The following is a 16,332-nucleotide window of genomic DNA, read 5'->3' as shown; positions in this document are numbered from 1 at the left end:
TGCACGCTTCGTTGGGTTAGAAACTGGCTGGATAGCCGGGCCCAAAGAGTTGTGGTAAATGGAGTCAAGTCCAGTTGGAGGCCAGTCACTAGTGGCGTCCCCCAGGGCTCGGTGCTGGGGCCGGTCCTCTTTAACATCTTCATCAATGATCTGGACGAGGGCATTGAGTGCACCCTCAGTAAGTTTGCAGATGACACCAAGTTAGGTGCGTGTGTTGATCTGCTCGAGGGTAGGAAGGCTCTGCAGGAGGATCTGGATAGGCTGCACCGATGGGCTGAGGTCAACTGCATGAAGTTCAACAAGGCCAAGTGCCGGGTCCTGCACCTGGGGCGCAATAACTCCAAGCAGAGCTACAGGCTGGGAGATGAGTGGTTGGAGAGCTGCCAGGCAGAGAAGGACCTGGGAGTGATGGTGGACAGTCAGCTGAATATGAGCCAGCAGTGTGCTCAGGTGGCCAAGAAGGCCAACGGCATCCTGGCTTGTATCAGAAACAGTGTGACCAGCAGGGCTAGGGAGGTGATCGTCCCCCTGTACTCGGCTCTGGTGAGGCCGCACCTCGAGTACTGTGTTCAGTTTTGGGCCCCTCGCTACAAGAAGGACATCGAGGTGCTTGAGCGGGTCCAAAGAAGGGCGACGAAGCTGGTGAGGGGCCTGGAGAACAAGTCCTACGAGGAGCGGCTGAAGGAGCTGGGCTTGTTCAGCCTGGAAAAGAGGAGGCTCAGGGGCGACCTTATCACTCTCTACAGATACCTTAAAGGAGGCTGTAGAGAGGTGGGGGTTGGCCTGTTCTCCCACGTGCCTGGTGACAGGACGAGGGGGAATGGGCTCAAGTTGTGCCAGGGGAGTTTTAGGTTAGATGTTAGGAAGAGCTTCTTTACTGAAAGGGTTGTGAGGCATTGGAACAGGCTGCCCAGGGAGGTGGTGGAGTCACCATCCCTGGAAGTCTTCAAAAGACGTTTAGATGTAGAGCTTAGGGATATGGTTTAGTGGGGACTGTTAGTGTTAGGTTAGAGGTTGGACTCGATGATCTTGAGGTCTCTTCCAACCTAGAAATTCTGTGATTCTGTGATTCTGTGATTCTGTATGTGTTTGTGTGTGTGAGAAATGGCAATAAAATCCATAGTAACACTGGAAATTTTTCATGATTACTTTAGCAGGACTGTGGTTACGTGCTTGAAACAGCAAATATGACAAGACCTTTCTATGAGTTCGTCATAGCCGCTCCATACTTACAGCCTGTTGTATAAAATACAGGAACATCATGAACCACCCCCCGCAAGGAATCCTTTTAGGTGGCTGACTGGTGGGTGGCTGGGAGCGTTTGTCTGTCTGGGTACATCACCACAGGGGGCAGGTGGTCCAGACCCTGAGCACTGCCTTGCTTCTTGCTGGTTCCCGTTTCACCCTTCAGGAGTGCTGAATGTCAGTCATGGTTTGGAAACCCATGCATATAGAAGGCTTCAAAAAATCACAGTTTGGGAACTACCTATTTTTGTCTTACTTTTTTTTTTTTTTTTTTTTTTCCCCAAGTGGGATAAGATGTAATTTTGAAAGCCTCAAAATCGTTTGAGGTGTGAAATTATATTTCTGTGTCCTGTGCTCAGAAGAAACCTTTGTCACGGGGCTCCTTAAAACAAAGAAATATGGGCTGCCTCCAGTATCCAGGCTGGTCTCCAGTATCCAGGATGTGCTTCCAGAAATCTAGATCGTAGTCCAGGTTTGGGATTTTGCATTGCTTCAGCGTCACATAAGGACACATGACTTTAACTTTTAGCTTCACTTCCCTGTCTGTAAAGCATTATTATTTCTTTGATAGGGTTAATGAGTTAATTACTTGTAAATTGCTGTAAGATTTCCAGAAATTAGACCCTCAATGTGTTTACTGCTGCTACTGCTGCTGCTGAGATCTCGATCTTAGCAAGACAATACAAGATTAATGTTTCATGCGATGTGACTGAGTATCTGTTTACATTAAAACAAAGAAGGGGCTGCAGTGCCCAAGCCTAGAAACCATACTTTGTCAGAGCTATGAGTTGGCTTTAAAACCTGATTATGTGATAAATTTGGGTAACATATCTAAGCACTATGCAGTACCAATTGTGTGTGTTTCTTTGGAAACCTTATCAGCTATCAAACATCTGACTCTGTGGCAGTATGTTCCTGGGAGAGACATAGAGCATCTTTACTTAAAGTAATGGATTTGGGGTATGTTTTGCCCACTTCTGTCACTCCTAGAATTAAAAAAAAAATATATCAAAAAATCTCTGCTTGTGTTATCACAACAGCTGAATGCAATGAACCCTCCATGAGGGTTTCCTGACCTGCTGTGCAAAAAGTAGCCATTGGTGCAGTTGGGCAATATTTTAGGTTGGTGGTGATAACTGCTTTGGTTCTGCGTTACAGTTCCTAAGCTAATGTATATTAAATGTAGTTAATCTTTATTTCTGCTTCAGGAAAAACAGAAGCTGTCATAAAAAACTTCAGCCCACACTACAAACGCCAGTACACCGTGGCTTTCTGCAAGCACGTGCAGGATGAGCTGGAGCAGCACCGTGACTCCCAGTCACAGTTCCTGAAAACCAAGGTAGGAGGACATGTGGGCTTGGCCCCATCCAGAAGCTGCCATACAGCTCTGCCCTCTTGCATGAAATAATTAATGCATTAACTATTTAAATAACCCATTTAGTAGTTGTAAGGTATGGAAAGCGTGGTCTGGAAGACTATTAGCTACCAACTGGGCTCGGTTTTCTTGTTTCCCCAGTGTTGAATGCCCTCAAGTAATGTTAATAGGCGGTACAAATACTCAAAGCTTCTAAAAATCAAGTCCATAATTCTTGCAAAGTTATTTAGATGTTTCTCTATGTAAATACACAGAATTTAAATACCTAATAAATGGGTATCTAGGACATTTTGTATGTGTACTTTTGTTTACATCACCCAAGTTTACACAATAAATTAGCAAGTGTGGATGCTGGATTTGGTTTGGTTCAGTTTTAGGAGGAAAAGATGTACTTGGGTGTGGGTTTAAAGTTTATTTCTGAAAATTTTTCTTAGTTTTGGCTGTTTTAAAATGTACGTCTTTTGGGAGGACATCATAGGAGAAAAACCTTAACATGTTTCTGGTACAAAGTATGCGTTTCATAAATGTAGAGTTGTACACTTGAGCAAAACTAGTTGTTTCCCAATGATTGCAAGGTTTTGCAAGGATGTTGGGAGAGCTATTGTATGTTTAGGGCAGAAATTTAGGTAGGAAACTCAATTAATCCTTTCAGCCATGGTTAAAGGATTCTTTAAAGAAGATGATAATAATCCCCTCTGTGAAATAAGCTACAGAGAGCTGATTTTTTATTAGAGCACAAGAGAAAAAGAGAGACAAAAGTCTCCTTATTAGAGGAAAATGTGGAGTACCAACCTTTAATATAAAGAAGGTTTAAATCTAATTTTTTGGCTGTGTTCAAAATCATGGATTTCTGATGCTCCAGAAATGAGTAGGGAAAAGATGTAATGTAGAGGGTGCGGTGATAGAAAAGCAGCATCTTTCACAAACATGTGTGCCAATTATAAGAGCACAGGTGTAAAAGTATTACAAAGAAATGTGAAATAATTGACTGTTTTGTAACAAAACTTTGCTGCATCAAAGAAATATTTTAGTGCATATTGGAAAGTAGGCAATAGTGATTTATGTCATTTTACATTCAGCATATCAACTGAAAGGTACATAAGAACATCTCTGCCTCAGAAATCTGAAGGTAGTGCTGAAAGGCAGAGCTTCTCTGCTGCCTCATCACCACAAACTACAAGAATTTGATTGTTTGTGTAGGATCTGCCTGGTTCAAACTGATGTGCATTACTCCAGATTTCATTTGAAGATTGAAAAGCCCTCGTAGCAGTCTTACAGAAATAAAAGCTTCAAAATGTCCAGTAGTACAGAGTCATTTCAAATCTAGAAAATTGTCTTTGCAGCCAAAGGCAGAAGCTGGGACAGTCTTATATGAAACAGAGTTGCTGCATTTTGCTGAGGACCTGAAGAAGTGGAAGGACAGATATGTTGTTATCAAAAATGACTACACTGTGGATTGCTTTGAGACCAAAGAGGTAAACTCTCCTTCCTGTTATGTTCTTCTACACTCCCAAAGAGACCAAGATCTGATGAATTTGTTGCTGCTACTGTCTTTGTTTTAAGCAGTAATAGATGAGATGCTGTCTCCAGAAAGGCTGCTTCAGCCTTGTGGAATTGGCTGGAACTTGATAGGGATGCCTGAGGGTACAACGAAGTACCTTTCATTGGCCATAGACATTTGCATAAATTCACAAATCCCACAGCACTTTGAACCTTCCTTTGAATATCACAGAACACTTTTTTGTATGTCATTATAATAGGTCACCAGGTTGGGTTTTAAGTAGAAATTTTTGGGCTGCTTCAAGCCTTAGTGTAGTGAGGCTTTTTGTTATGTGGCTGCTGTAGTCAAACTAGCCCTGGCTGACAAATCAAACAAATAAAGCTTAGCAGAAAATCCCATCCTTTTCCCCTCCTTTCAGTCCCTGACTCTTCACCATGGCTGATAAGCATTGAGAGAATATTTTTAAATACATTTTTTACTTAAAGATGTTTTAGACTTGACACGTGCGATGAATATATCTGAAATTCAGTCTGACAAAACCTCCTTCATTTGGGGAATGCATGCATTAGCTTTGTAAATGGTATGGTTATTTTATGTTTTCCCTCTACTTAAATCTCAGTTTTGACTCCCTCTGTCTTGATTTTCCAGGCCTACCTGAAAGGACTCAGCCCTAAATATCATATTGTTCCTGCAGGGGGCAAAGTGCTGACTTCAGAAGAAGATTACAATTTACTGTCTGATAAACATTTTCCAGATCCTGTTGGTAAGCCCTGGTAAAAGTTTAACTGCCAAACCTCAGGCTCTTTTTCTTACACAAGCCGCTTCTGGGCAGACATTGAGGCTAGACTTTAAAGTAGATTAGCAAAAGATGCACAGAGTCAAATCCTAATTTCAAAGTGGACAAGCATAGAAGATGCCACAAACTAAAGTTCAAAGAAACGCTGGCTGTGTTTTTTTCCAGTATCCCTACACAAACCCTTTGGAAGCTGTGCAGAAGCGGAGCAGGAACCACACTACCATTGTTTGCAGGCTTTGTTCATATTCCTGGTTTATTTGTTCCATTTTTAGATGCCAGCTGCCTGTGTTGATTCACAGTTGATAATATGTCCCACAGAGGCGGCAGGAAGGTTGCTGTTGCTGGATTTGTTGTTTCTGTGACAGGAACTGCTGGGATTCTGCCTGCCCCCACTCCAGTCCTTGAAGATGAAGAAAGTTCAGTGTTTGAGGGACCAGGTCTCTCCATGTTGTAGAGTCAAATTTGGAAAGGGATAGGGGCAACAAGTAGATAAGTTTTTTGTTTTTTTGTTTGTTTGTTTTGATGTCCTGTCTCATACTACTTGACTTATGAGTGCTGGGAGGTGTCCCAGTACACCTTTTCCCAAGATGGTACCACTGGCATAGGATGGTCAGAGGCTGGCATGGGGCAGCAGAACCCAGAGGTGTCCTTAGCATGTCACCACAGCTCCAGAGGAGTCAGGGATGAGCAATGTGGAGCAGCCCAAAGCCACTTTGGCCTTCCCATGGCTCTCCCCCTGCAAAGAGTGGCTCAGTTACTCTTTTACAGCCTCTCTGCCCTTTTGTGCAATGCTGAGATGAACGTCTTTTGGCTCTTGATGCACAGCACTGAGACAAGATTAGTTATATTTGTTCATCTCTAAATGGTGTTGTACACATTTGTGTGCAGTACACCCCTGCACACAGTGACTCAGGTCAGGCTGCAACTGCAGATACTTTATGCTTTCTTTGCTTCACCATCAAGGGCTTGAAGTGACAGTCCGTCAGGCCATGTTGCAGCTCTGTTTGAAAATCTTGGACACAGGGAAACTGCTGATGTTCCTTCACAATTTAATGCGGTTTGTTTCTACATGGACTGTAGAACTGTATGCTCCTTTATGGTCTCTGTGTGAAGACACAGAGTTGCCCAGTATCTTACTTATTTGCCATGAAAACCTTTTCCCTAACAGTTACAGTCCAACGACATAGTTTTCCTTGAAATTTTACCAAAAATATGTAGCTTCTGTTTACCTTGAATATAAAAACAAGAGGACATCAAGCTGCTACAGTATAACAGGGAGGTAGGTGGCTGGTGCCAGCTGAGTTTGCTGGTCCTAGCTGTGTCCCACTGAAACCTCCCAAACCACTTGGATCAAGACAGGACCTCTGATTCTAAATTTTGATTTTGACATGTCACATTCATTGTTCAACTCTAGCAAAGGTCTCTTGTTTTAACAGTTCTGTCCGTGCTGTCATAGAAGAGAAAAAGAGCCAACCCCCAAGAGAGCAGAAAATTCTAAGCTGAGATGTGTTTTGTGTAGGGTCAAGCGAGAAGGAGGTTGCCCAACCCTTCGTTCAGCTGCCTAGAGAGTTCCCAGTGTACCTGTGGCAGCCATTCGCCCGACACAGCTACTATTGCTTCCAGGAGCCAGAGGCTCAGAGGCAGTTCAGCGCAGTGCTGAATGACTGCGTGAGACACTCAAATCATGGTGAGTACAAAAAGGATTTCTGCCTGTACATCATTTACACCAGTGAAAATTTAAGTAGCTTATAATAGTAAAAAAAAAAAAAAAAAAAAAAAAAAAAAAAAAAGGTATGAAAATGAAAGTCACTTATGAAAGCTGTTCAATTTTCACTGCCTGAGAGAATGCATTAACAATTAGCATACCCCTTTTTCTTGCTTTGCTGAGAGCTGTTGGGTCGGATTTGAGCTGCAATGTGGTAAGCATGGAATAGAAGACATGGGAATGACTTTGAAAGTGGCACTATCCTTTCTGTCAGTTCATGTGAAGCCAGTATCTTGATGCAAAATCATACAAGTTGTTTACTAAACATTGCAAGTCAAACTCTCACCTGTGTTTGCAAGCTTAGCAAATGCAGCATAAATCTAGTAGACCATGTGTGTACAGCATTGAGGGAATGCAGTCCTCCAGTACACATTTGAAGTCTTGTCTTGTACATACATCTCCAATGGTCAAACATTTTCTGTTTTTGTTGGGTGTTGAGATGGCAGCTCAAGTCCTCAGCCAGGGTAGAGCCTTGTGAGTGGAACTTGAAACCTGTGTAAGACATGGTATTGATTGTTTGCACAAGGGCACATTTTAAATACAACTTCCTGAGTACATTAGACTATAAAATTTGAAAAAACACACAAACTTGTGACTTGCTAGGAATATAAAAATAACCTTGCTCTCATGAAAGTGGAAGAACATTTATGAGTTGGATCCTTCAGAAAAAGAAGTGCTTTTCACTTTTTCAGATGAGTGAGTTGATGTGATTTTTCTCTTTTTTTCATCAAGCTGACCTGATTCCCCCATTGATGTCCAGGCTCTTCTATGCCTTTAGTGTTGCTTTCAAGTCCCATTTACTCCTACTGCCCTCCATGGGAGATGGAAACAGAGGAACTTCTCCAACAATTTCATCTACTTGGGCCTGAAGCCCATGCTTGTAGATAGATGAATTGAGAGTGCAATGTGTAGACGGTCTGTTTTGCTTACAGCAGTTGCTGCCAATGTTTTTTTAGCTGTTGCTTTTGTCTGCTGGTCATCAGTTTCACCCTATTACCCTCAGACAGTTGTCTCACACTGTCCTCCCCAGATTCTTCCCATTTGCCACCTCTTCTCTCTTGTCTCCACTGCCAAAGAAAGATATTCCTGGTCCCCTTTAAGACTCCATTCCCTGATGACAACACACATAATTCTATTTCTAGGCAGTCCCCTAAGATGCACAGTTATGTGCCTAGGGCTGGGTGGTGGCTGGTGGCAGGCACCTTATTTGCAGGACATGCAGGACTCCCAGTCCTGATGCTCATGCTGAAGGTGGAGAGACTCAGCGTGCCGTTCTAGCACTACCAGTGTCGTACAAACCAGACAAAGCATCTCTGATACAAATCTGTGTAGGCGTGGGGAGGCTGAGGGCTAAAACACTGTGGTAAGCAAATACCCAGTCATGGGGACCATAAAGACTGTTTCATTACTAGATTAGCATATGCTAGAGGCAACAATCTAGAAGGAACACACCTTCACTTGGCACTTCCAAATAGTTCAAGTCTATAGTCTCAATAAATATTCCTTTTATAGCTCGCAGAGGAACCCACATTCCCATAGTGTGCCTGAAGGCAAAGCCAGCCTCTGTGATTTACAGTTCTGATTAGCCTGCTTTTAGCTGTGGTCATCCAGTATGAAAATGCGCCAGACTTTGGAAAGCTAACCCTTTTTTCCTCACCAGGGTTTGGTAAGGAGATGGGGATACAATCAAGTTTTCCTGGCACTGTGAGTCCTCCATGACTCGAAGCCTGTTCATTAGGTTTGGGTTTTTTGTTTCCCTATTCTGGAGCAAGTGTAATAGGCTTGAAAAGATTTTGGCAGCCTTTGTGTGTGTGTTTTTTTTTTTTTTTTTCCTTAAAGTTCAGCACATCACTCTAGGGCACAATTCTGAATTGGCAAAAGCTGGGACTAGATGACCTAACAGGTCTTTTCCATCTTCAGTGCCTGCAAGTCTGTGTTTTATTATATTTCATATGGCTCAGCTGTTGCTCATTTATGCATCTGTTCTAGGATTTATTCCTCTCAGCTTTTTTTGTGGTCAAGTTATTATCCAACAGAAGATTTTTAGTGACACCAGAGTACCTTTATCAAGGCTCATCCTTTCTGTCACATTATTTCTGCTTGACAGACTGGGAGATAAAGACAGTCTGGATTAAGACCTACTATTACAATGGTAAACACGAACAGGTTTTTATAGCTAAGTAAATGGGACCCAGTATTTTCTTGATTTCTTACAGTTGTACCATCTCCTAGAAACCAAAGTGTCATCAGTGGAAAAATTATCGCTGACCTGCACCTCAGTAACCTTAGCTCTGCCCTTGAAGTGAACTTCTTCAGTGTTCTTTTTTTTTTTAAAGGACTTCATATTGATTTATATTAGTTCCTGTGTGACTGAAATATTACTTTATTAATACTTTTTTAAGCTTTATTTGCAACCAGTTCCATCCACAAAAGACGGGCATCTGAACAACTTGACAATGTTATATACACGTGCAGCAATACTACAGATTAATAAAGCTCATGATACAAAAATAAGCTGTGTTCTTATATTAAAGAAAAAGTGAAAAGTGAGAAGAAATGTGAAAAATCCTTAAAGTTTGATTATGGAATAGAATTTAGTGGGATGAGGAGCACTGGCCAAGGCAGCACTCTCCCCATCTCTTCATTGCCAGGGCAGATTTGGCAAGGGCAGGAGAAAAGCAGATGTAATGTCTGATCAGAGGCTGCCTTTCTGTCTTTTCTATAAAATAGCACTAGGAGTTCTGGAAAGGAGTGTATCTTACTGGGTTTCAGCCAAAAATTCAGAGGAGTTTTTAGTTAAAACCGGTTTTCTCCCAGGAAGCAGAATTAAATACCGTCTCTCACTGAACACAAACCTTGAGTGAATCAGCGTGTGGTTTTGACATGGGAGCTACTCTGGGATTCAGCTATTTACTCTCTTTAGAGTCTCTCATCTTAAATAACTGGTCCGTCCTGTGTTTCTGGGTTTTTATGTTGGAACTCCTGGTCAGAAGAATAATTACAAACACGTATGGATTTAGGGATTAGTGCTTGCAGCTGTGATTCAGGTGTGTGGACTGTGGGGTTTTCATTCCCCCTCAAATTTTCTATTGTGTTCACGTTTCCTTTATATTAATTGATGAGGGTTTGTAGTTTAAGGAGCAATGTTATACACCGTTCTTGAGTGCAATTCAGATAAAACATATTAAAAACCTTTAAAATGTGCCTAAACCAACCAGGACCAGATTGGCCATGGTACCATAAATATTCTAACTGAACAGGATGTGTACACCGAGATTCTGTGAATTAGCCTGATTTTGAAAGTTGAGCGATGGATTAATCTAAGTACAGAAATCATCCAAGTTCAGTGATTCATCTGGGGAACTCCCCTTCTGCTCTTTGCAAGTTGGCTTTTGTGATGCCTCAGGATTTGGAGAGGAGATCCAAATACTTTGGGGGTTTTCAGCTGTGAGGATGTGTGATTAAGGGCTCATTGCTGAAAACACAAATACCCAGGGAGCAGCAGAGGAACCCTGACAGAATAACAGAGGAAAAAGGAGATAAAAGGGGGCAATTAGGTGTAAACAGGAGGGTGGTGAGTCCAGTCAAGCCCCACACTGTTACTTGCTTGCGAGTGAAGCCTGTGTACATGTATACCAAGTGGAATTAAGGATTTCAGTGGGCTGCATTAATGACCATTGCATGCAACTCTGAAGTGACATGATTCATGGAATTTTACCTGCTGTGCACGTATATAGTCTTCACTCACCAGCAAAAATCAATCCAGAATATTTGGCAAGTAGGAGAGGAGGTGTGGGAGGCAGCGACCGGACAGACCTGGGAGAGGGACTAAGCCAGCTAGTGAAGAGAAGTAGGGGCCTGAGAGTTACTGCCGTGGGACTAAAGCATGGACCCGTCTGTGGGGCAGGTAGGGAAGGATGTCACAAGAGCTGCAGCTACTGGTGCTGCCAGATTTGGCAACCCTAACATAAGCTATGTTTGCGTTTGATACTCTTTTCCAGCAGAGTTTGAGTCAAATAAATTTCAAAATTTGTTTTTACCATTCAGTGTGTGGCCCTTCTCCTATTAAAATTAATAGTTATGAAACTTTGCTTCTAGGGAAGAAAAAAAAAAAAGCTAACTGTAAATTTGCACGCTCAGTACAGAGGTGCTGCTATCTAATCTTGGCAGTTATCTCAAAACTTCTTTACAAAAGCTCCATCAAAAAGCTTCCTACCCTCAACATTGTCCAGTTCTCTACCAACACCTTCATAATTAAGGATTTCAGTGGGCTGCTTTAAGGAACATTGCATGCAGCTCTGAAATGCCATGATTCATTGCTCATTGAATTTATCCTAAGGCATAGGATATAAAACATAATGGGCATATTTGCTGCTTTCAAAGCTTTTTGGCTATTATGAATGAAAGGGTGAGCTAAATTAGTTAAATGACTTGAATGTGCATATATAAAGATAATTTTCAGGGGAAGTCTCTAAACAGGGAACTTGGGGAGCCAAAAAATATTCATGGCAGAAGAGGCTTTTTCTAAGCCAGCAAATACAGAGGAGTCAATCATAAAATGTGGTGAAGAGTAATAGGATTTAGTGATGACTCTTCCTAGAGATAATTCCACATACAAAGAAGAAAGCACAGTTCTCTGGGCACAGTGCTACACAATTAAGCTTTCAACATTTGTTTATCTGTCCTTGTGCTGTGCAAGACTTGCAGTATTTTCCCAGGGTGATCATAAAGCCTTCAGTGTTTCAGCAAAACTGAAAAATAAATGTTTAAAATGGCAAATGTGTCAAGACAAAAGAGAGCTGTCAGAAGAAGATGCAGGTTCAAGGGCTACTAGAAAACATGTTCTGATCTTAGTTGGGACACATTCACAATGTAGCCAGTGTGGGGTTATTGATTTTAGTAAATAATTCGCATTGTTCACCACAGTAGAATTTTTTATTTTTAAAGACCCTTTACTGCATCGTGTCAAATCTTTTGCTATATTTGTTTCAGTTTTCATGATCCCTCCCTCCCTCCCTCCCTCCCTCCCTCCCTTCCTTCCTTCCTTCCTTCCTTCCTTCCTTCCTTCCTTCCTTCCTTCCTTCCTTCCTTCCTTCCTTCCTTCCTTCCTTCCTTCCTTCCCTTTTTCCCTTTTTCCCTTTTTCCCTTTTTCCCTTTTTCCCTTTTTCCCTTTTTCCCTTCCTGCCTTTCCTTCTTTCATTAGGCAGGCTTCTCCCTTCCATATAAAAGATTACCAGCTATTGTGTTTCACTTGGTATTTGCTGTTAAAAGAGAGGGCCAACCAGTTGGTGTTGGGATGTAGGGAAGTCTGCGTAATGGGAAGGAAAATATAACTAGCTAATTCTGGGAGATGCAGAGTTTCACTTCTTGTTTTTATATTCTTTCATCTGGTTTGATTTCACATCCGTATCTTGATAAACACCCTCATGACACAGGAAGCTAGGGGACTTTCAAAACCATATCCTGCCATCTCCAATTTCACCATAACTAAAAAAGTAGAGAAAAGATACATTAAAGAAGTACAACAAGGAAAAGTATTCGGCAAGAGAGAAATACAAAATGTCATTTTATCCTTATGCAAGACATTCTGGCACAGCTTGGCTATGATAGGAGAACTGAGACAGCATCAGGTTTACTATCTCTGTGATGTTTTGGATTGCCACCAGCTCTGTCCATATTTCCTATTTCAACTCTAAGTTTAGCTCGCAGTTGTTTTTCTCATAATTATTTGTAGCTTTCCTACATGGACATGTGTATAGTACATACAGGACTTACCAACTCTTGGACTGTAATTCAAAATAATTACTGAAGTGTTGGTAAAGGTTGAGAAAAGGACATTTAATATTCAAGCTGAAGGAAAGGTTGGCTGTATCAGGAGAAATACTGTCTTTGTTAGACACTTCCTTCTCCTTGTCATCCTCTTTACTAGCTACGTGCAAATCCCTGCCTCTGAACCTGGTTCTGTACTGCTTGTCTTTATCCCTGTACAGAGCAAGGCATCTGTCATGAGTCCAAATAGGACTTTGGAAAGATTTTTGAGTCTTCATGTTACAGCCAGGTTGGCTTTTCTTCTCTGGGGGGGGAGGGCAGCTGAAGGAAAGAATTTTCTTGTTCAGGTATCTTTATCAGGATTATCTTTCTCAGAAACTGTGCAGAATGACCAATTAAAGTAGAAAGGAGTAGGAAATTGCAATTGCTTTGATACCCTGCAGGTTGTTTTTTTTTTTTTGTTTTTTTTGTTTTTAATATTAAAGGAAAATAGCTTTTCTCTAGGATGAAAGCGAGATCTTTCTGAAGGTTTGCATGATATTTTGGGTCTGGGCAAAGGTATAACATAAGCAGTGTTCAGCCTTCCACCTGTATGTCCCCAAGCTGGGACTTGCATCTTGACTTCTCTCACTGCAGCTGCTGCACTTTAATTAATTAAATCGCTCTATGGTTAACAAGATCAGAACTCCTGTACTCCACATGAGTGGCTGAGGTGATGGCTGGTTTGTGCTATGGCACTCACTTTATCCACAAATCTAAATATGCATTCAAAAGAGGTGTGTAAACTGCCACAGAAGTATTAACTGTCTTAACATTCAAAACCATATTCCTATAAATATGTTTGACATGGCTTGTGGGGTGCTACAAAACCCATGAAATGTCTTAGGATGCAATATAGAATTTTATGTATAATTTGCTTAAAGTGAGACTATTTTTCCTACTTGTGGGATGCTTTTACTCTGCAACATTATTTCCTTTGTTGAGTGATTGACTTTTCCAGTAAGCCCCTCTAGCTTGTACCGTAGATGGGATTTTCAGTCTGTGGGAGGTGTATTCATTCTGAAATGACATGATTAACGTGTGTAAAATCCTAATTGTGATTGTGTTCTTCCTACCTCTGTCACCTCCACACCCTGTTTGTATCTTTCTTCTCTTGTATGTTACAAAGCAGGGGGTGGTGCAGAGGAGACACTGCCTTGTGCCCACCACCTGAGCTTGGTTTAGTAGCTGTGAAGATACCCATTTGTGCAGGTGTAAGGCTGTATTTGGGCTGCGGCTTCAAAGGTCAGTGGCAACAGAATGCTCATCTTTACCAGGAATACAGGAGATGGTTTGTAAAGCACTTGGAGATTATCAGAGATGAATGAATCTGTGGTTTAGACTATAAAACACCAGCCTGATGTTCCCGGCAGAGGGAGGTGCCATGTAATCTGTCTTGGGCTGCTTTGAACAGCTTTAATACAGGCATTGCATGCTGCAAAGCAATCATCTGAAATGTTGGTTTAATGTTTAGGAGGGAACTTGCACTGCAAAACTTTATTTGCTATAAATACAGTGTATTATTGCAGGGTTGTATCCTGCTTGGAAATGACCTCATTTAGCTTCTGTTAGTGGTTAGCAGTTTTATACCACATGGTCTATGAATCATACGGTACTACATTGCTCTCAGGAAAACATCAGAGCTGTGAGGTTGATGCTTCTCAGATCCGGGACATTATACTTCACTTCGATCTCAATCTGGGGTAATAATATGACAGGACTCCATTTTGTAAATTTAAATGGTATGTCCTTTTATTCATATAATTTTTTTCTGGAGGGGCCGTAGCTGCATTACAAGCCCTAGGCAAGCTGTCTTTTCCTGACATCCAGTGCCTTAGCTCTTCTCATCTCTCCTTGTTCAGACAGATGGATTCACTTCAGTTTTCTCTTTGGGTTGGGACTATGTTTGTTTTTTGGGAGACAGAATTTTTCGTAACTTCAGCCTTTTGGAGATGTTGGCCACTACCTTTCTTACCATTTTTTGGTAATATCTTACAAGCAACAACTCTTGAAATGTGCTGAGAACTTGGATGGTTGCTTTTTCCATCTGATAACAGGATGATAGGCTGGTCTTGCTTACTTGTGCATAACAGACTCAGGGTCTGGGCTCTCTCTTTGGCAATTCTCTGTGTCTTGTCTGTCGTTGTCTGCGTGATGGTATCACTCACACACCTCCTAGTAGAAAACTGCTCATCGTTAACAGAAACTGCATGAGCAACAGACATTAACCACTGCAGTCCCTACCCACAGCAAATAAACCCCAGGCAGGTATTACCAGAAAAATGCTGTTATAAGAAACGTGGGCTAAATAGATCACTCTTAGAAAGGGAAACTGTTCTTTGTCATGTTCGTTTACTTTCTTTTGATGGGCATCCCCTAATTGTGGTGGTGGGAAGTTGGCAGAGTGATTCTTTAACTGCAGGAACATCTCTTATTCCCTAATGTTCTCCAGATGCCTTCACCCAAATCTGTTGGTGTTTGGCACTGTGCAATAGCTTTTCTTCAAGTCCAATACAAGAGATAGAAATGTCCTGTGTAGTGAGATGGCTAAGACACCACACTGTCTGAAAATAAAGCCTTTTTTTTTTCAGCAGCCTCCCTCTAGTTTTGGGCTGTGTGTTTTCTTTTTTACTAGTCTTTGTTTAAAAAGAGCTGAATTTTAAAAGAAACTCAATTAGATTTTTTGTTTTTAATTGAAGAGCATGTTTAATGCAAAACAGAGGGAACACAACAATCTAAATGTATTTTAAAGAAACAGATGCCAGGGGAGAGGGGGATGACTCGGAAGGGCAAGAGAACTGAGAAAAGTTTAATTTGCATTTCTTAGCATAAAATCTGTCCTGTTGAGGGTAATGTCCAGTGGAAATAGTAAGTGGTGGAAGCACCATCTTTTGAGACTGCTAAAACCAAAGGTAGAACACTGAAAATCCCAAATATTTTTGAGCTTTATTCACCTCCTACTATTCTGTTCATAGCATCACAAGAAGCACAGCCCTTCGCCATTACTGTACAACTGGAGATACTTCTTGTCCCAGGAAAATGCTACATAACAGGATCAGGAAGAAACAGCTACAAATAGATGTTTTGGCACTACCTTCATCTAAGCCAGGCTTTGACCAAATAGATGAGGAAGCAAGAATATGTTACTGTAAGGTCATATAAAATTAAACACAATTTCTACTAATTCTCATATCCCCAAAATTATAGTAAGTGCCAAATACTCTCCCAGTCAGCGAAAATCCACCAAACTCAACTCCGCTGCCATCTTTATGACCTTCCAGTGAGCATCCTCCTGCCTTGACTTCCCCACTCCTTAGCTGAGGTCAGTCTGTCACTTTGAAGATTTGAGGTGGTATTCATGGGTCCTGTGGTGTTAGGAGAGGGAAATAAGAATAACAGGTTGTTAGCACTTCCCATATGTGAGGAAGAGACATCTGACCAAAGCTGCAGTTACTGACGGTGGTAGGGAGGAGCCAGGCAAGGCAACCTTCCTACCTGTGGGCCTACATGTGATCATCATGTATAAATACTGCCATTGCTAGATGCCAGATTGCTCCTATTATCAAACAGAGTTACCTGCAGGTAGAATTCAGGAACCATATGGAAAGTAATGCTCTCTGAATACAGAGTCTCACACCAAACTGTACACAGCTCTCCAGCTCGGGAACATATACATTGATGTCATCGATGCTGCAGGAAGCAGAGGAAGCCAGAGTGAATTTCTTCTGAGTTTTGGTAGTCAGATGATGGGCATTATGTCAGAATCAGCTTTTCTTTAATTAAAACCTTTGCTCTGTGTGCTGAAGCTTCTGGATTCTGTTTCAGCATTGGTTCATCTATGT

General features: G+C 41.6%; 1 protein-coding gene across 2 annotated transcripts in view; it reads left to right on the top strand.

Moving 5' to 3' along the window:
* NIBAN1 (niban apoptosis regulator 1) overlaps positions 1-16,332 on the top strand; it is a 64,952-nt gene that overhangs the window by 26,423 nt on the left and 22,197 nt on the right. Inside the window, exons 2-5 of one of the 2 annotated variants that reach the window (XM_068691244.1) lie at positions 2,454-2,584; positions 3,964-4,095; positions 4,770-4,884; positions 6,437-6,604. In XM_068691244.1, coding sequence (XP_068547345.1) covers positions 2,454-2,584; positions 3,964-4,095; positions 4,770-4,884; positions 6,437-6,604 — 546 coding nt within the window. Of the gene's footprint in view, positions 1-2,453; positions 2,585-3,963; positions 4,096-4,769; positions 4,885-6,436; positions 6,605-13,151; positions 13,228-16,332 lie in introns of those variants that run through there. The other variant, XM_068691245.1, reaches the window with a different exon arrangement.

Source organism: Anas acuta, chromosome 8 (genome assembly GCF_963932015.1).
Source record: "Anas acuta chromosome 8, bAnaAcu1.1, whole genome shotgun sequence".
Classification (NCBI taxonomy): domain Eukaryota; kingdom Metazoa; phylum Chordata; class Aves; order Anseriformes; family Anatidae; genus Anas; species Anas acuta.
This window is presented reverse-complemented; position numbering and strand designations above follow the sequence as displayed.